We start from the raw sequence: 19,838 nt of genomic DNA on the forward strand, positions 1-19,838 counted from the left end.
GACAAATCCTCACGTGGGAAGCTCTTGGAGAGTGCTCCATGCAGCACCTGACAGCCCTGGGAGCCACCAGGCTGCCTTGGGGACATGAGGCAACACCTCAGGCCTTGTTGTGCGGCCCCCAGAGAGGCACATTTTAATATCTTAATCTCCAGAACTGCATTTACGACCTGCAGCTGTGGTGCCAAAGAGGCCCATGGCCCCTGACACACTGAGACTATTGTTGGCCAAAGAGAGCTCTGGGGCTTCTGGAGTGATGTAAGAGAGTGAACTGAACTGCACTGGGCTGCAGGGATGGGGATTTGGGGGGTTTTTGTATCCATTGGGTTATTTTGGACCTTTATCACTTCTAAATTATAATAATTCAAGCACAGTAATGGATGAATGAGCAGAAATTAACTTGCCAGGGCTTTGGGCTTCCAGGGAATGAGAACTTGAAGTGATTAATTAAAAGAAGAATCCCCGTGTTACATGTGACTTGAAATTAATCTCTAGTAAGTGATGTGTTAGTCCATGACACAAATGACATGCTGGGGTTGTCCTGCAGCCTCTCCACCTCAATGACTTGGAGATGTGGTGTTCCCACTGCCTCACTCCCAGAAATGAATTTTTCCCTGATGTGGTTAAACTCCTACAGAGCATATTTTGGGAGCATACAGGGTTATGGGCATTTCTGTGCCAGCTTTTCGTGGTATCATCTTCCAGCCTTTTCCAGAATTTTGATCCCTTTCAACCACAGGTATCTGCAAAGAGGGGTGAGAGGATAACCCCATCAATCTCACAGAGAGGAAAATCCCCACTGGTATTTGGATTCTGCTTCCTGTGTGACAGCTTAAAGACAAGCACTAAGCTTAATATTCCAGGGAATTCAAATGCTCTGATATACATCCTGTAGTATTAACATGCAGATATTGAGCAGAAAACTTGTGTCCCTGGACAATAATTAATAGGTTAACTGGGCAGGCTGTTTGCCAAGTTCACCTCCACACAATATAAACAAAAAATGTTCCTGCTTTTCCCCTATTGCTAACTTTTTTTCTCAAAAGAGAAAGAAAGGAAAATTCAGAAAGTTCAGAAGATGCTTATTTTTTAATAATTTTTGTTTAAAATATCCACTGATCCTGCTGTTCCTGAACTATAAAAAAGCAAAACAGTCCTTAGCAAGAGCTCTGCCTCACAAATCTGCTCTTCTAAGGTTCTCTTTCCCCACAGCATTTCTGAGAGGTCTGTTTGATTCTGCTGAAAGGTCACAGCACTGTCACACTCAGGTTTAGGCCCAGAAGGCTCTGCAGAAAGATTTGGGTTAAGGGTTTCAAATATGAATGCCTGCCTTGAAGGTCTTTAGCACTTTCAGACAATCAGCAATACTCTAAGTCCTCTTAAGAAAGGTTAAATTATTCAAATTATTTCCCAAAAATCCAGAGCTAAATACAATGCTGGAAAACTGCAAAAATGAAAACTAGGGCTTGAACAACCTGCAGGAATTGAGCTGCCAGTCAGAAATCCATGCTGGTCATAGACAGGTATTCCATTCATACCAACCCACATTTACCCTTCTCAGAACTGACAGAGGAACGAAAATGGATTTCCTACATGGAGGGAGGGTAAGGAGGGCACAGAGTTTTTACTCATGCACACCCATGAATGTTGCAGTAGATGAGTTCTGCCTGATTCTCCTTTCAGCTGAGGGGATGCTGAGGTGCCCACAGCAGGCCTGAAGGCAGCCTCACGACAAGAACCCAAACTCCTGGGCTTTGAACGGGATCTGAGTGCCCAAGACAATCAACTGACTTTCCAAATCCTACACAGGTAAGTGAATGCAGCCACCCCACTTCCCTGGGCTAGAGTCACATCTTTTCCTCATTCCATAGAGAGTGTACCAAGAAATAGATTCAATGATTTGCACAAAGCTTCACAGGAAGCCAAACTAGAGCTGAAAGCTGTCTCCAACATATTCTGGGTGATACTGGATTTGAATTCTGGCATTTTTATGTTGCCTCTTAGCCAGAGCAAGGAGCTGCACTGACACAGTTTAAACAGAACAGTACATATTCCAGCTAGGATTTTGAATATCAGAAAGGCTGTCTGCTCCTCAGATGGGTTACACTTCTGGGAAAAAGTTCTCATTTTAACCAAATTGGTTGAAACCTAGTACAGCATCAGACTTCAACTCCTATGTGCAGCAATGCTGGTTTTCCAGAAGAAAAAGGAGAAGAAATGACAACTCCAGTGTTACAAAAACCACACATCTACACTGATGAATGTTTTCTGGGCTGCTGTTTCTCTTATCTGGCGTGAGAAAGAGAAAAAAAGAGAAGTAAAACCACTGATAGAGAATGGAAAAGAGTTGCTGCACAGTATAAAAAGATGGAAGAAGAGAGAAATACAAGCTAAAGAGACGAGGGATATTTAAATTGCAGATACAATCTCTCAGCAAAAGCAAATTGTCACAGTGCAATTTAAGCTACAGCCCAGATTTGCCATATCTGAAATTCTTATCACATCAAAGTGTCTTTACCGAAGTGTCAGTTAATCCATAACATCAGATATTCTGGGGTTGTGAGTAAACTTGTGTAAGATGGACCTCAAAGTTACAGCCTTGAAAAAACTGGAAACCTTGAAAACACCCATTAACCATATTCTCTCATTTTCCAAAGGGGAGCCTAAAATCAACATCACCCAGGAGTATCACCAGGAGAGGTTTGCAGTCCTGGAAAATCCTTATTCCCTGAGAGACAAGAGGTGATGAACCACACATGGAAAGTGAAATGGGCTCATCCTTCCCCCACACCATCACATCCTCATTTCTTGTGTCATTTTCAGCTGTATCTGAAAACCACTCACCCTTCCAAAACCCTCCAATTCCCAATTTATTAGGACTGCACAACTGCACCAACAAAAAAGATGGACAGCCTCTGGGGATGCCTTTCTCTCTCACTCACTCACTCACTCACTCACTCACTCACTCACTCACTCACTCACGTTTCTTTTACTGACAAAGGACTCCAGTGGGAATAGTCACCACCTTATCTGGGCATCCAGATTTCTGCTGGAGTCCACAGAAACACACAAAACACAGGATCACATCCCCATAAATTGCAGCAGACAAGCAAATTGCATGCTTGACAAATTGCATGCAGACCACAGACTTGATCTTTAGCAAAAATCAAAATAAAAAATGGCAACAACGTTGTACTTTAATATCCTCAGAGCATTGTTAGACATTTAAAAATGAAAGCACGGGTTAGCCCAAGTTAGCCAGAGGCCTCAGCACAGCAAAACCCATGCAAGATCTCTCATACAGGAGACAACTTGAAGAAAATAAAGGCTGAAATTCTACTACTAGATTTTTCTAATCCAACTCTCATGCCTTTTCTTTGTCAGTTTTCTCTAATTCTGTGTTTGCATCATCTATCACTTATGAATTCTACTGTAAAGAATAAACAAATAATAACAATAAATATATGTTCAGAATGAATGGGAGTATTAAGCAGAAAGAGATAATTTGTTCTCTATCCATTGCTACTAACATTTTGATACTTGTTACCTTTTTGTCATTTCAGCACCTGATAAAAAAATTAAATGGTGAGTTTTTACCTCTATGTCAGCTTTCTATGAAAAGTGAGAGTAATTTCCTAACACAGACTTTCTTTCAAATTAAAGTTACAGTACAGTAATACCTCATGGCACATACAATATGCTCAGGATACCTCTCTTGAAGATAAATAAACTTGTAAAATATTACCTCAAATAAAAGTTTAACATTTGTCATGTTTAATCAGCAATAAAAAAATCAGACATCTAATTCTTCACAATTTATCCTTCACCAACACTATGTCACTTCCAAGTTGAAACATGGAAAAAAATTTGACATTTGCAGGCAGCGTGGCAGAAAGGCAGCCTGCCATGTTATCAAAATAATTTATGTTCTAAAATTCCTGTGAGTCCAACATGAAAATAACATCTCCACCATTCCAGCTCTGAGTTTAGACAACTCCAGTGTTACTCGATATGACACACTCAGGGACAGAAATCATCTTAAACTGACACCGATGGTCCCCCGAGCCGACAAACACGAGTTGCTAAAATTCTCCATGTGCTTCATTTTCCGTTCCAGGGAGCGATGTTTGAAACAGGAAAAGGGGGTCAGATCTGGGAGTAGAAGAGATTAAACTGCAGTTTTGTTTTCCTCCTTTTTGGGCTAACCTCTAGTATCAATCTCAGCCTGCTCTAAATTATGTCCAGCTGTCTGCTGCCCCCAGGGACAATTCTAGCAGCCAGAATTACTTGGGAGTGCAGTGACATTTTAACCACACACAATCTTCCTTCAGCCTACCTATCCTTGGGTTTTTGAGGACAATGGGGGGTGGCAACACATCCTGCCAGGAAGAAAAAATGTGAACATTGAAGTCGTAAACACATTCGAGCTAAAGAATTTATGAAAACTGTGGGGTTGAAAGAAAGCAAAAACTGAGATGTGACAAAGAGTTCACTAAAGCAGTAGGGGGGGAATAGAGTGCACAGTTTTCAGAAGGAGCCAAAAGTAAGGAAAAAAGGAAGATTAGGGACCAGCCTGACAGGGCTTCTTCAATTGTTGCAGGGGTTGGGCTCAGCAGTGCCAAGCTGCTCGTGGCCAGCATGGAAGGAGGGATGGTTTGAGCACTGGGACATCTTCAGGCACCCCAGATATGTAAATAAATTGTCCTTCAGCTCATTCACATACCTCACACTCCCATCAGCATTTCCAAGCGTTTAAGTGCTGCTCTCCCGCACCAGGCAAGTTTCCAGTTGTCTCAGCAGGGAATATCTGAACTACCAAATCATGGACTGAGTCTCCTACCTCCATTTAAAGGACTGACAACCATCCTTGGCAGAATGGGGCATTTCAGCAAATGTGTAACACTGGCTGAAGCCAAGGGAAGGGGGTCCCTGCTCAGCCAGCATTCAGACATCCTCCAAAACGATGTTCCTGCTGTTCTCTGCTTTGCAGAACATCTTTCCAGAGGGAAAAAACCCAACTGCAGTCCTGTAATACAGGCAGTGTTTTCCTATGTGGTAGCTTAAGACAAGACTTTTAAAAATTTTTACTTCAGAACACAACAATTTAAATTCTGTTCTCTTTGCGTGGCATGGATGAAAATGCCACAATTTAAATGACAATGCAAAACTCACTAAGTAGTGTTGCCAAGTAGATAAAAGCAATTATGATGCTGTTTTGCATTAATTAGATTATTAAAAATACCTTCATTTCTTTCTACAAGCAAGAAAGAGTAAAGTTTAAAATATATGAGGGACCACATCACAAATAGGAATCCAATTTACACCAACAGAAGTGAACAATTCAGAGCCAATCTAACACTGTGAAGCTGTATTCCTAAATAATGAAATGTAGACTTTAAAGGAATCATTTTGAAGCAGGAGAATGTGTGTCAAAAGATAGCCTGTTAAATATGAAATAAATATGCACACAAAAGTACATGCAAAATGTCCTATAATGTAGTGAACTTAGATTTTCTTTATTACACCATGTTGTTTCTTCTGTTCTTTATTTACCAGTGAGGTGTGTAGATTGTCAAGTACATTTTCAGGAGTCCCACTTACCTGTAAGCACAGAAACTGCAATGAAGGAGGGAAAATCCTGCCTTCTCTCCCAAGCACCTAAAAAATAAAAGACAGGCAACACATGGTTGCAGCTACAAGTATTCCAAAACTACCAGCTTGGCTGATTCTAGAACAGATAAGAAGTGATTTGATTCAGAGACAAAATTAATGAGCACTATATGGCCGTCCAAAAAAGAACTCATGCTTTATGTAAGATCAACTATAATTTAATGTTAAGAATGTTAAGGGTTTGTATAGGAAAGCCATTCTCTAGGCCAGCAGTGTCAGAGGTCAGCAGCCTAGCAGGACATTTTTTCAGCTTTCCAGTTTTCCAGGCCCTTCAAGATCTAAATTAAGGAGGCAAAAACTTATTTTAAAATGAAAGACCTCCTGTTGAACTACAGGAACAGAATAGAGTTGCTCTATGGCATCACAGGCCCCCAGAAGCAAAACTGGAGAATTAAATAAAGATCTAGTGAACACATTTCTGGGCACCTTCTCCTGACCTAAACACTCCAAAGCTTCTAAATCCCTGCAATGCCTCCTCATCCTTCCTTCTATCCATGAACCCTCCCCCTGGGTGTGGAAATAACAGCATTTGACAGCCTGAAAAGGTTTTTAGAAGTGATGATTGCTGAACTGAGGCTGTGCTGAGGAACAGGCATTGCCTTGTGGAGGGCTCCTTGTGGCTTCCATCTACCGAAGTTCTAATGGCCACAACACATCAGTCCTGCTATTTTAAATTTCTAGGGGAGGTTTAGATTAGATATTACTGAAAAAAAAATGTCCAGGAAAGGGTTGCAAAGCACTGAAAGGGGCTGCCCAAAGCAGCAGTAGAGTCACCAGCCATAGAAATGTCCAAAATTGCATGGATGTGGGATGTGAGGGCAAGAATATTGGAAGTAAGTTCTGTTTGCAACCAAGTGAAGGGAAAGAGATCCAAAGGGCTTTTTGTAAATTCATTTTCTTTTAAATATGCTCGTGTTCAGTGTTTGCCTTGCATAATGCATGTCATGGAAGAAGAGGAAATTACACAAGCTTGGACTGGGGAAAAACCCAGTTTTCCAGTCTCATTCCCACATCTGGTTATAGTTATAATTGAGAACACGGTAGCGATGGACCCGATAATCTTAAAGGTCTTTTTTCCCCAACCTCAACTGGCTTACCCAACTTAATCTGCCTCACGACAGACCCCAAAACGACGGCCGAGCTGCGCTCCCTCGAAGATCCCGACGGGGACAGGGCCAGCCGGGGCACCCGAGCGGCGTGAGGGAGCGGCTCCGGGGCCCGCGGCCGCCTTTCCCTCACGGTTCCCGCGCAGGGCGGCGGGGCCGTGCCCGCGGCGGGGCCGTGCCCGGGGCTGCCCTCACGGCCCCAACATGGCGGCGGCGCCGGCAGGGGGCGCGCGCGGCGCCGGCGGGACAGGCGCCCGTTCTATTTAGCCCGGGGCCGGCACCGGGCACGCACCGACAGCGGCGGGGGAGCGGCGGCCGCCGGGCACGGACAGACAGCGGCTGCCGGCAGCGGGACATCGGGCACGGCCGGCCGCCGGCGCCGCACGGCACCGGGGGGAAAGATAGCGAGCGGCCGCCGGCGCCGCACCGACACCTCGGGAAAGAGAGCGAGCGGCCGCCGGCACCGCACCGGCACCGCACAGGCACCGGGGGAAAGGGAAGCAGCGGCCGCCGACAGCGCACCGGCGGCGGGGCAAGGAGAGCGAGCGGCCGCCGGCAGCGCAGCCTCGGCTGCGGACGGGAGCAGCGGCCGGCGCCCGGCCGGTCCCGCAGGTAGGAGCGGAGCGGGCAGCGCGGGCGGCTCCGTGCCCGCCGGACCCGGGCAGGGCTCTGCCCCAGCCGGTCCCCGGCACAGCCCGGCAGGTGGGGGTGTCCCCCACGCCTTGCTTTGACCGAAAAGTTACTTTTCCGCCCCAAAGCGTGGCCGGCCGGGCAGTGCCGCTGCCCGCGCCGTGTCCGGCGCTGCTCCCGGTGAGCGCTGGGGTGTTTTAAACTCCATTGACTGGTTATTTCCGCCCCTCTCTCCCAGCTGGATAAAACCCCCGGGCTGGGAAGCGCGGCCAAGCCTCACCCTCTCCTTGCGGGAGCGAGCGGGCAGCGCCCGGCCGCCTCTCCCAGGTAGGGGCTGGGTGGGCTCCCCGGGCAGGAGCCGCTCCCGGCGGTGCCGCAGCCTCTTCCAGCAGAGGAGACCGCTAAAAGCATTCCTGCTTGATTTGTTTTTCCTTTCTTTCAAGGTTCACGATGTTGACAGCTATGTTCTTGGCTGCGCTCATTCTTATTACAGTACATTCGCAGGAAACTGAGGAAACCATAACGTACACGGTAAGGTTTAATAGACTTGGAGATAATTACTGCTTTGCGGGGATTCTTTGCTAAATGACCCTTAAGAAAAACCGAATTTCTTGCCAATGTATAGCATGTGCTACGGAGGTCGCTGAGTTTGAATGTTAACCATAAAATAAGCTGTTCCTGCACTCAAACAGTGTTTAAAAGTTCAAGTTAACAAGATTGAGCAAAATACATTACAACTGCTTGTTTGGAAAAAATTACCTATGTACTCAGTTTGAAGGACTGAACAAAATTAGGAGGTTTTAGTATTTTTTCAATCCATTTTCATAAAGGCAGGGTCCCTAGGACCTTAATTTGAAATATATGGAGTTTGACAGATAATTAGGTCAAACATTCTTTTGTGTTTTCTTATGGATGTTTCAAGCTGTTTTTAACAAAATGTGAGTACTTCCAAATTTGGGGCTCTTAATGAAGCATCTGAATCCTGGAGTGATCATGGGACTGTTCTTTTCTGAGCTGGTTTTGAGCAGTGGTTTTGCATGGCTTGATAAAATTGTTCAAGAATACTGGAAATAGGTTCTGCTTGCAACCAAGTGACAGGCTAAGAGATTTAAAGGTCTTTTTGTCAGGCTTTTTCTTTTCAATCTGCTTGTGTTCAGTGCTTGGCTTGCATAATGCATGTCATGGAAGGAGTGGCAATTACCCCGGCTTGGGCTGGGGAAAAACCCGCATTTTCACATCTGATTACAGCTGTAATCCCTGCAACTTGCTTCATATGGGTGGACCTCTGGATATGTGCACACACATCAGCCCAATGCCACACAAGCAGAAAATTCTGCACACATGCAAAAAGTTAGAGAACCACAGCCAAAGCCCGGGATTGTGTCTTATACAAGTAATCCCACTGAAGTCAGTGGGATGGCTCAAGCAAGTAAATATCGCAGAGTTGGACCTTCTTGTAGAAGTCAGGGCTTAAAGAAGCCTCAAGTGAGCATCAGGAAGTCAGTAATAAAATACTTTAACACTGGGCTTTAGCAGCATTAAGGTTTTAAAGGCTGGGAGTAGTTTTATTTAGAGGCTTCTGTGATTTACTTTTTTTTAGAGTCCCTACATATAAGTGGAAACCGAAGATAAAAGTGCCTTTTGAAAATCTGGACTAAACAGGGATCCCACCCTCCTTCTTTCTCACAGTTATTGTATGAGGGGGGGTTTAATTATGCAGCATTTCACATAATTCTGATTATACCAATTGAACATTTCCAGCAAGCCCACGTGACTTGGGCACCTCTGCTCCATTTTCAAGGAGGTCTTAGCCTTGAGGTGCTTCACTGATCCTTAAACGCTGATCATGTTAAATGGAACAAAAAAAAACCCTCAGCTTTGGGAGGTTTTGCTCTTGGGATGCTACTGTTTCTCATGCACACATTGTATCCACGGAGGGCCAAATCCTTTGCTATTGTAAAAGCCTTTGGCTGCAGTAATAGATGGACTTGGCTCCTTGCAGTTAAACAGACAGTACTTCTGTTGTGCATTAACAGGAATTGGGTGATTCAGTAAATGCATGAATTAGCTGTTTTCCTTTGGGTTTGCCTTTTCATAGCTACAGTAACTTTGGAGTTGTCAACTCAGCATGTAGTCAATCCTTTAGAGAGCATCCACTTACCCCTTGGGGAGGAAAACCCTTCCAAGCTACAACTCACTGCCACATTTCACAAATCGCTGGTGTCACCTGCAAGAGAAGAAAATATTTTCAATCCTCCTGCTGAGTCAGAGTCTGTCAGAAACAAGTCCCTCAAAATAACTTGAGGACAGGACCTTCAACAAGTGGATCTTGGCATCAGAAAGTCAAGTTTGTCACTTGTAAGTCCCTCAGCAGCAGAGGAGTTGCAATAAGATTTAGCTTGCTTGACTGTGACTAATTACATTAGTCAACTCCATTCTTTTTTTGTATAGGACCATTAAAGTAATACCCTGAGCAGCCCAAGATGAACCTACACAGCACAGCCTGGTTAATTCAATGATATTTTCATATTTTAAATGTTTCTGCTGCTGTTGGTAGCACCATGATACTTTGCTAATCAGTCTCTGTAATGGTGACCTGAGATTAAAATGACTGCCCTCTGGATAATTTAATGTTTTTGGGCAGAGGAATAATGAAGATGCAGAGCAGACTATTTAAAATCTTTCCTGAACTTGCTGGTGTGCATTGATATGAATAGTTGCTGAGTATAGCCTTGTTTGAATTTTGCAAAGTCTTGTATAAATAAGTAGTCCCGCTGTTATAAACTCTAACCGTTTATTTTGTGTCTCACAATATAAATTGTCCTTCCTAGACTGCAGTCCCTGGAGTCATATGATTAAAAAGCATGTGAATGAATTTCCAGCTGTCATGGGATCCTTCCCCATTGCTAGAGTGCTAATGGGAGAGAGGATGAAGTCCAGGGGTACAGAGTCCCCTTAGTCCCTCTGGCAAACAGAGGCTGGGAATGAAAGAGATTCACCTGTTGGAAGGCAGGGAATGAGATCCAAATTCAGAGAAACTTGTCGCTTTTCATAAGGAGATTTTCATTCTGTTCATGCCAAAGATCATCCAAGGATTCAGCCAAGGAGAGATGGAATAACACAGGGCATAGGACAAGGCAAGGAGAAAGCAATGGTTTTCTCACTTTGCCCCCCAGCCTGCTCACAACAAACAATATCTTGGGAACTTTGAGACAGAGGCGCTCTCTGTGTATCATGGAGTCACAGAGCATTCCAAGTGGGAAGGGACCCAACAAGTTTTGCTGTTCCTGCACAGCAGTGCTGTAGCAATTGCCATTTTTCTAACCTTACCAAGGTATTGCATTTCCCTTTGTGTCACAGGTTGAGCTCACTGAATACACTCGACTGTTTTTCCAAAACAAAGAATCCCCAGTAACCAAATTTATTTCTCTTTTTCTCCACAGCAATGCACAGATGGCTATGAATGGGATCCTGTTAGGCAACGGTGCAAAGGTACAGTAAATAATTTTCAAAGACAGACTTGCCACTGGTATTCTTTAAGTATTCTCACTGCACACCCCTGTTTTGGACACGGAGGTGTGCATGCATGTCTCGTCGTGTTCTTTGTGTTAATGGCTGTTGCAGAAGGTTCGACTGTTAAAAGCATGACTTGTGTTGTTGCTAACCACAGATATTGATGAATGTGAAATAGTCCCAGATGCATGTAAAGGTGGGATGAAATGTGTTAACCACTATGGAGGATACCTCTGTCTACCCAGAACAGCGCAAATTATTGTAAATGAGCGAGAAGAAGCAGCAGCTGAATCCACAAGTGGTCGAAACAACGTCATTCGCCGGACCCCGGCCGACCCCCAGCGCGCCCCTCCCAACCCAACCCACCAAATCCAGTGTGCAGCTGGGTATGAGCAAAGTGACCACAACGTGTGCCAAGGTAAGCCAGTGCCTGCCTCGCTCCTGCTGCCCTTGCAGTGGCAGCGGGGGTGACCACAGAGCCAGGGGAATGACAGCCTGTAGCCCTTGCACTGACTGGAAGGGATTCTTGCTCCATTAACACCTTTAAAGATACAAAAATAAAACGCGTGAATGTCACCGTTGTTGTTCAAGGTATCAGAATGTGGAGTTTGTTGCAGCCTTACAGTCTGTCCCATCTATTTTGGGCTAACGTGCTGAATTAATTCTGTTGTCTGCAGCTCCTAAAAAAGCCTCTTAAAACAACTTGAGTTGCATTTTGTGTTGTATTAAGCATGTCTAGGAAAGAAAGCGCTCTGAAAAGAGTGGGCAATGCAGCAAGGCATAAACAGTTTGGAAAGGTTTGCAGAACTCTGTATTTTTCAGCGAATGCTGAATGAACAAAAAAATAACCACAGGATGAACTTTTGTTTAGAGCACGCTGCAGTGCAGAAGGGTCCTATATTTTTTAATTGTGTGGATAAGGAATATTCCTCCAGCAGCAGGAACCCAACTTCTGAACAGCCTGTGCTCTTCTGATCTCTGTGGAAGCAGCCCTAGGCAGACCCTGCCAGTTCACTTCCAGCCCTAGCCTGGCCACTCTTTGAAACTATGGCAATGAAGAGCTTTCATCTGAGTGTACATACACCACACACAGTGCCAGAAGTTCTCAGGGCATTAGCAATGTTAATTGTATGCATTCAGGAACCAGCCTCACGAGCACTACTGTAAACTAACACTGTTTCATTTATTATTTTATATAAATAGTTTACTCTTCTACTTGCTGAAGTAACAAATGTTTTGGCCATTGTTTTGTTTTCTTTCATAGAAATATATTCTACCCTTTGCTCACAAACTTGCTTTTCAAGCACATTGGAGGGACACCCATGCAAAGAGAGGGCAAAACCTGACCCCATGGTTCATCTTTTCCACTTTGTGGCCTGCAGCAGTATAATCACATAAAATAGTACTTTAGGGACTGTAATCAGGGCAGGCTGTAATACACAGTGGTAGTTTCCTTCTCCCTGGTATTCATGTACACAGGACATTATTTATCACTAGTAAGTAAATTCCCTGTCATTCTGGAGAACAGTAATCATCATGGAGGCTGGAGGAGTTATTTTTGTAGGCAAAGCCTCAGAGTTGCATTTCTGGCTTATCTGCTCATGTCCAACATTTCTGTCACTCTGATTCAAGAATGTCAAGCACAGAACCTACCACAGGAGGTCAGATCTCCTTAACCCTGGGCGTTCACTGGGGGTCATCAAGGGAAAATCAATGCTAAGGATGGAAAATTGGCTTTTTCCTTAGTTTAACTTGGCCAAGCAGCAGCAGAACCAGGAGCAGAACTGCTGGGTTTGGCCTGGCACTCCCTCCTTCAGGTGATGCTGCTGGCACTACTCCTGGCTGGAGAACTGTAATAAACTGTTCCAACTTCAGCACATAACATTTTCATTTGATAAAAAATACAAGTCATGCTAGCAAATGTCAAAACATGACCACCCCTTTTGCTGTGCAGGTTTTAGGTGTATAAATCTGGGACACAGTAGGGCAGTTTGACAACATTTAGTACCCATAGTTTGTGCTCCAAACCAAGGTTGAGGGTTGGGTTTAACTTAGAGAATGACAACTGGTTGAGGTTTCTGTTTTGTTGAGGAGAAATTGGTGGTGATACATTACTATTACTTTACTCCATGCTCTGGCTTCCTGGAACTTGCAACTAAATATTTCTATTCAATTCCCAAATGTTTGGTTAATTTATAACAACAACTATGTGTTGTTACAGTACCAGAACTTCTAACCGGCACTATGGTGAAATCTTGGGCTTGACTGAATCAAGCTACTCATTTCCTCGTGCCAAAATTTCAATCTAAATGTAGAAAGCATGGAAATATTAGTGCTTAAAAGCTGAAATGTATTGTACTGAATGCATTCCAGCTGGAAAAAGGGTAGTGGACAGTGTGCTTGAAATGAAGCATAAAAGAGTTTTGGAGCACTTAAAGCATGCATTCAACTTCGTGATCTTCATGCTTTTCACTGCTGAAAATATCTTATAAAAGATAATCTTGATCAGCAATGGTCCCGCTGCGGATTTATTTAATTATGGTTAAAAGACTTTGCTATGATAACTGCTCAAGGCTCCTAGGGAGTGTAACTTACAGATATAGTCACACTTAAGCTTGTTTTATTGTTTAGTAAATCAAATATGAAGTCCAGCTCCTTCTAATTGTTTGCAGATGTATGACATTCTCCTTCCAGTCCAGCAGCACTAAGTATTTTATAACCAATGTGAAAGTGTGGAGACCTCTGTTTCAAACAATAACATGCTCTGAGGAGCTGAATTACTGACATCATGCTGCAGTGTGAGGGGCCTTCTGTATAAACACAAATGTCCACTCCCTTTTTGAGTATGGAATAGTGGGGGAACGACAGGCCAAACACACTCCTGTGGCTCCTGTGCTTGGAATAAATGCCACAAATGACACTGGTCCAGGTGGTTTTCACTCCAGTGATGTGCTGATACGCGTTTTTATAACTACTAATGAGCAGAAGCACGTTCCAGTGTGACCCATTGATGTCAGAAGTGGGGGTAGCAAACATTTCCTGGGATGTTCTCAAGACCCTCTTTATGAGCAGTGATGCCAGGAACCCCCAAACTGAAGCAAGGGTGAGGGAGGTTATCCTGGAGGAAGATCTCTGATGTGGAAAAAGTTGTGCTTCAATGTGAACACTTGGACTGTACTTTAAATTCTGAGTTTATGACCTTACCTAATCCCTTCCCTCCCCATCCTAATCAGTTCCCACTTCGGTGTCACTCCTAAATTTGGTCCCTAAGGGAGATTGCCGTATGTGGCACCTGGTCACACTTTCAGGAAGCCACTTGGATGTTCAGCCCTGCCTCTGTGAGGGTGTCACTGTAATGGGGAAGAACAAAAAAACAGAGTAAGAAATAATTTGAAGCAAATTACTGAGTTAACTCGTGTTCCCAGACATCTTTTTTCCTGATAAAAACCATAAATAGCTGCACTCTGTGCCTGCATACAGGACTGATTTATATTTTACTTTGTTGTTAGGTTCTCTGTGATTTGAGTCTGCTCCTATTGAATTCAAAAGAAAATCACCCAATTAATTCAATTCTGTCAAACCTGGTCTGCAAGAAAGTACTGGCTTCTCCTAGAATGTTAATGACACTTGAGTGAAAAAAAGGGACCAAAAAAGGTACCAAATAACCTGTAAACTTGAGAAGGGAAAAAGAATTTCTTTTCCTTAATTCCTGTCATGCTGGTAATACAAGCAATAAAGTAACCATTTTTACTCCCCAGCTAGATTAGCTTTTGATATTTCTCCATCCTGTTTGTAACCCTTTGTGCTGCTGCAAGTACAGGAGGGAGACAGATTGCAATCCAAGAGATCATCAGTGCTTGCTTAGGTGGGAGAAAGGCATTTTTCCAGAGTTCTACCCAAACTTGGTGGACATTGGTTGCTTTTTTTCCTCCTCTGTGGAAGGAGGAAAAGAATGAATTTGTTTTCTATGCTGTGATTATTTTTCCCCCTGCAAAATCATTTTAGGTATCTTTACACTGGTAGAGGTTTGGGTTTTGTTGTTTTGTTTTGTTTTCTGGTACTTTTTAAAGTAACTTATCATACTTAAGCTATGCTTTTAACTCAAGAAGTTAATTGTGAATAAGTCAAATAAGGCTAAATTTTGCATGTGTAGAACCTTTTTTGCTGTTGTCCTGTTAAGGAGGGAGGGACAAGAGGGAGCAGCTCACGATGTCTTGTTTTCCATGGAAAAATCCCTTTATATTGTACATATTTACATGTGTCAGGGATGTGCAGGTGGCATACAAAGGACATAAAAGGTGTGTGAGTGCAGGTGCACTTGGCTGCCCTTGGCAGAGCCTGGCTGTGTTCTGGCATTTTGGCTGGGCACTGCAGTTCCTAATGAGCTCCACTTCCCCTCCCTGAGAGCTCCTGGAACGTGCAGCCGCCTCCAGCCCAGCTGAAACTCAACCTGAAATGCACCCCAGGGGTGCCACTGATGTGCCACAACCACTAACAAGCACTCAGCCTTCAGGGCCAGACTCCAGGGAGCCTCAGAAGTGCATGGGCTGGGATTTTGGAGCCTCTGCACCAAGCTGGGATCTGCTCCTATGGGCTCAACCCATTTTCTAATACAGGCATAACCTAAAATACAGCTATAGGAGATCCTTAGCCATGGAAATGTTTTGGAGAGCTTTTTGTAAAATGTTGTACCATCACAAGTTTTCCCCCTTTCTGTAGGTAAGGAGTACTTTAAAACTTCTTCAGAGCTACTTGTTAAAGAGCCTGAGGTGTGATGGGTTTAGTTCCAGAGTTGTTCCTCTCAGGGCAAGACTGTTTACAAGGACATGCAGTGATAGGACAAGGAGGAATGGGTTTAAATTGAAAGGAAGTAGGTTTACATTAGGTATTGGGAAGAAATTCTTTACTGTGGTGGTAGTGAGGCCCTGGCACAGGTTGCTTAGGGAAGTTGTGGCTGCCCCATCCCTGGAAGTGTCCAGGGCCAGGTTGGACGGGGTTTGGAGGAACCTGGGCTAGTGGAAAGTGTCCCTGCCCATGGCAGGGGTGGAACAAGATAGATGATCCTCAAGGTCCCCTTCCAACCCAAACTATTTTATGATTCTTTGAACACCACTGGGCCTGTTGAGTTTGAGGATAGGGTGAGGACAGAGCCTATGGCAGGAAAAATAAGGCCTGGTTATGTGGTTTAGGATGGTAGTAACTCAAAGTGCTCCCTCAGGCCATGTGTTAGTGCAGCACTGCAGCAAGTGGGGAACACTTGTTGCCAGCTGTAGCCACTCTAAGAGACTGACCTGCTTACATGTGCCACTTCAACACTCATTATTTGGACAAGCCATAGGAATTCTACAGGTCTAAGAGGATCCACAGAAGGACACAAGCTGACGCTTTCACAGCTCTTTGTTCATAGCTTCCAATTAATTCCTTGTACATTTGGATACATCATGCAGAGATCATCTTTCATCGGCCCATCCCCAACCAACTGTTCAAGCTGTTAATCTGTGAAACTGCTGCGTTCTGCTGCAAAGCAGCATCACTGTAGTAGCCCTGAGGGTCCAGAGGGGCGTTCACAAAAACCCATCTTGTTTTGAGGGCCTGGTTTTGGGCATTTTTGAAATCTGGCCACTCTGAATCATCTTCCCATCTGTGCTATTTGCACAGCTGTGGGTGTCAAGTCAAGACCTTGGAGAGATATTCTCTGTTCTGTCTGACCATTTTACTGTGAACATCCATCACGAGCATAAATGCTAGCAGCTGCTTTCCTTTCCTGACTTAGTTACTGCTTTCCCATTGTCCTGAGCCCTGTAGGAATACGCTCAGTGTGTTGCAGATAAAGATTCCTCCCATTTGCTCATCGGGCTAAGTGCGCTAGAGGCAAGCGAACTTCCCCGAGTTGTATTTACCTTAGCTTCCTGAATTGGGATTATGCAGGCAAGCACTGGACTTGGAGTTTAAGTAAACCCATTAGCAGTTCTCACGGCTTCTTGCAGCAGAAGAATGGGATCACACAGTAGTCACCTCGGCTGTCATCCTTGTGGGCTGCATTTGTTGATTTTAAAGCCTGTTGCCTTAGTAGCTCGGAGGAGGCTCATGTTTTGACAGACAAAACACAGCAAATGGATTCAGAAGGCACATGGCCTGAAGAAAGTCCAAACTCCAGCCATCTGTCCTCCTTCAGAACTCCTCTCTCTCAGCCGGAGGTCTTTGCCACAAAGCAATCAGGAATAACACCAGATAGCAAACGGGAAGAATGTGCTTATGCCTGATCCTGACTTGGCATCCCAGAGTACTTGGCACCCCATTAAACAGCCCAAAGCATTTATTTCTCTCTTCGAGGAATTCCCTGTACCTGTTGCAGACACTCAGATCTGAGCATCCTACAAAGTCAGGAAAACCACACCAGGAGTGAGGGCTGTCACCTGCTGCACTCAGCAGCACCAGGGGGCACAAAACAGGGCTTGGGGCAGCACAGGCTGTGCTCCCTGTGCCAAAACCTCTCAAAGGAATAGATTCCACAGCATCACAGTGGTACAGGCACTTCCCCCAGCAGTGCCAAGACATCCTGGCAGCTGCTTTTAGCACCTCTCTCAGGTAGTTTCATACTGACACTATTGCCACTGGGATGTTCTCATTGTGCTTGCTCTGAGCAGTTGTTTCCTCACTCCTCAGCCTCCTGAGAAAGGCTCTGTGCTCCTCCTCTCCCCAGTTTTTTGCTCAGGATGATTTCCTCTCGACCGCTGCTTTTTCCTTCCATTTTCAAACCTGATTCCTACTTCAGATTAATTAGTGTATAAAGGACATGCTCTTACCTGTGTCTTATTTTCACTCTTGCAGTCTGGGTCACTGAGTCACCTTTGCTAGAATGTTTCTAAAGGATCTCTGCATTGCAGACACATTTTTCAAAGGTCCAAGATCTTTCTTGAGCATCTCCAGTGATGGAACACAAATTTAGGAAGCTGGAAAACTAGTTCAAGAGCTGAAATTTGAAACTTCTTTCCCTCATTTTATTCTCTTTCCAAGTGATATCTCCCTTCCCATGCTGGCCAGGGAAGATGATAGCTGCTGTTTCTGTGTGCCAAAACATCCCTACAGGAAGAACAAAGCTTCCTGCAAAGGCAGCAGAGGCCTGTTGGATTCCTCCCTGCACCACCCAGGGATGCCTGTGTTCCTCTCCCTGTCCCTTTGCTAGGGAATCCCATCTGCTGCCCCACAGCCAAGCACAGCAGTCTCCAGCACTGTGGGAATTCATTCAGAGTGCTGTTTAGACTTGCTGCTTCGCCATTTTCCTACTGCCAAAGACCGTGGGAGTGTTACAGGACTCCCTTCTTGCGAGATATTTTTGGTCTGGTGAAAACCACCAGGAGAGTGTAATTTTTGACTTCACCTACCAGGTTGCATCTTAAACATTCCACATTTTTTGTGGTGTAGTTAACTCCTCTTGTACAGCACCTTGTCATGGCAACCCCTTTGTGCTGTGTTTGTGGGATTCATGTCAACTGAGCTTGATCACCTGATTTCATTACACTTATACGATACTTATTCTCTTTTTCCCCTTCTGTGATGCTTTCTGAGCTACTTTTTCTGGGTTAGCACCATTTATGAATGGTCTAGAATAAATCACACGAAATTTAAGCCTCCTTTGGGCTGAAGGGTTCTGATCAGAGGGAATTTTGCCACATACCTATCAAAGTTTAGATGATTCTATCCACAAGGCTGGGAGATCTGAACCAGGCTTGTAAGATCTCTGTTCTCTGTATGACAAGAAGACACGGAATAGGTAATCAGACATATAAATTTCATGAGTAAAAAGTATGAAATTTCACAAAGAAATATCTGTTTCACCTTTAATTTGCTAAGTTTTGTTTTCACAGCAGCCAGAAAGCAACAGTTTTGGAGAGAAAGTTATTTGCTGTAATTCAATAGACAGCAAAATTGAACTTGAAAAAAAACCATTATAAACACACAAGAATGCTCCTTGTACCTTCTTTCATCTACCTTTTAACTTCACCAAAAATACAAGAGGGATTTGCAAATTACAGAGCTCTGAAGTATTTTAGCACACATGTAGTGATTATAAAAATCCTTTAATGCTCGTTCACATTTGTGTCTTATTTGTTAATCTGAAATAATGTTAAAGGTTGGTTCTGTTTTAAGCAGAGTAATGTCTAATTTTTGTTAGGTATAATTATATGATCAAAGCTGAAAAACATGACTAAGAAAACATTTGTTACACACATTTTTATAAGCTACAGTGCTAAGAAAAAGTTCTTGAGGCTCAGGAGTGAATTAGACCTTTTCTGGCAAAATGTATCCCAAGCTCTTAATTAGGCAATTTTAAATTAGATATTCAGTAGCCCCTTGTCTGTTGCTGTTACTGAATGGCTTAAATAAATAACTTTAAAGGAAAATTCTTCAATGGAATGACAAAAGATTCAGTGTGTGAAGGGATGTTTACCTTGGGAAACTCTGAATCTGGCTTTATTATCTCCTGATTTAAAAATTCCATGCCTTTGAGTGGAAACATTAATAAATGAAGCCTGTTTTGATCAGCTCTGAGAAGGAGAAGATATTGCTGAGCCTTCCTTTACAAGCTGAATTTAACCTGAAGGAAACTCCTGGTCTGCATGACCCAGTGTGAGATGATTTAAGCAAATCTGACACTGCACTTGAGCATGTTCAGCCTGTGCCTGAACAGATGTTCCGTGGAGATTCCTGAGTACGAGCAGAGCTCGTTCCAGGGTTTTTATGTGCATCTGCCTGCACAGGGGGGAATTCCTGTGAACAGGTAACTGGGCAGAAAGTGTGCAATCAAACCAATCCTGCTCTCAGGTGGAACCCAAAGACAAACTCTGACAAGGCACATTGCTCCGCAAAACTGATCCTTATACCAAGAGTTAAGTTTGGGTTTCAAACTCAATTAAAATT

General features: G+C 44.0%; 1 protein-coding gene across 2 annotated transcripts in view; it reads left to right on the forward strand.

The window, feature by feature from the left end:
- Positions 1 to 7,071: 7,071 nt before the first annotated feature.
- Positions 7,072 to 19,838, forward strand: part of EFEMP1 (EGF containing fibulin extracellular matrix protein 1) — a 45,639-nt gene continuing 32,872 nt past the window's right edge. The window contains exons 1-4 of one of the 2 annotated variants that reach the window (XM_058834961.1): positions 7,072 to 7,385; positions 7,847 to 7,934; positions 10,847 to 10,895; positions 11,074 to 11,334. In XM_058834961.1, the coding sequence (XP_058690944.1) occupies positions 7,854 to 7,934; positions 10,847 to 10,895; positions 11,074 to 11,334 (391 nt within the window). In that variant the 5' untranslated portion in view covers positions 7,072 to 7,385; positions 7,847 to 7,853. Of the gene's footprint in view, positions 7,386 to 7,591; positions 7,731 to 7,846; positions 7,935 to 10,846; positions 10,896 to 11,073; positions 11,335 to 19,838 lie in introns of those variants that run through there. The other variant, XM_058834962.1, reaches the window with a different exon arrangement.

This window comes from Poecile atricapillus, chromosome 3, assembly GCF_030490865.1.
Source record: "Poecile atricapillus isolate bPoeAtr1 chromosome 3, bPoeAtr1.hap1, whole genome shotgun sequence".
Lineage (NCBI taxonomy): Eukaryota > Metazoa > Chordata > Aves > Passeriformes > Paridae > Poecile > Poecile atricapillus.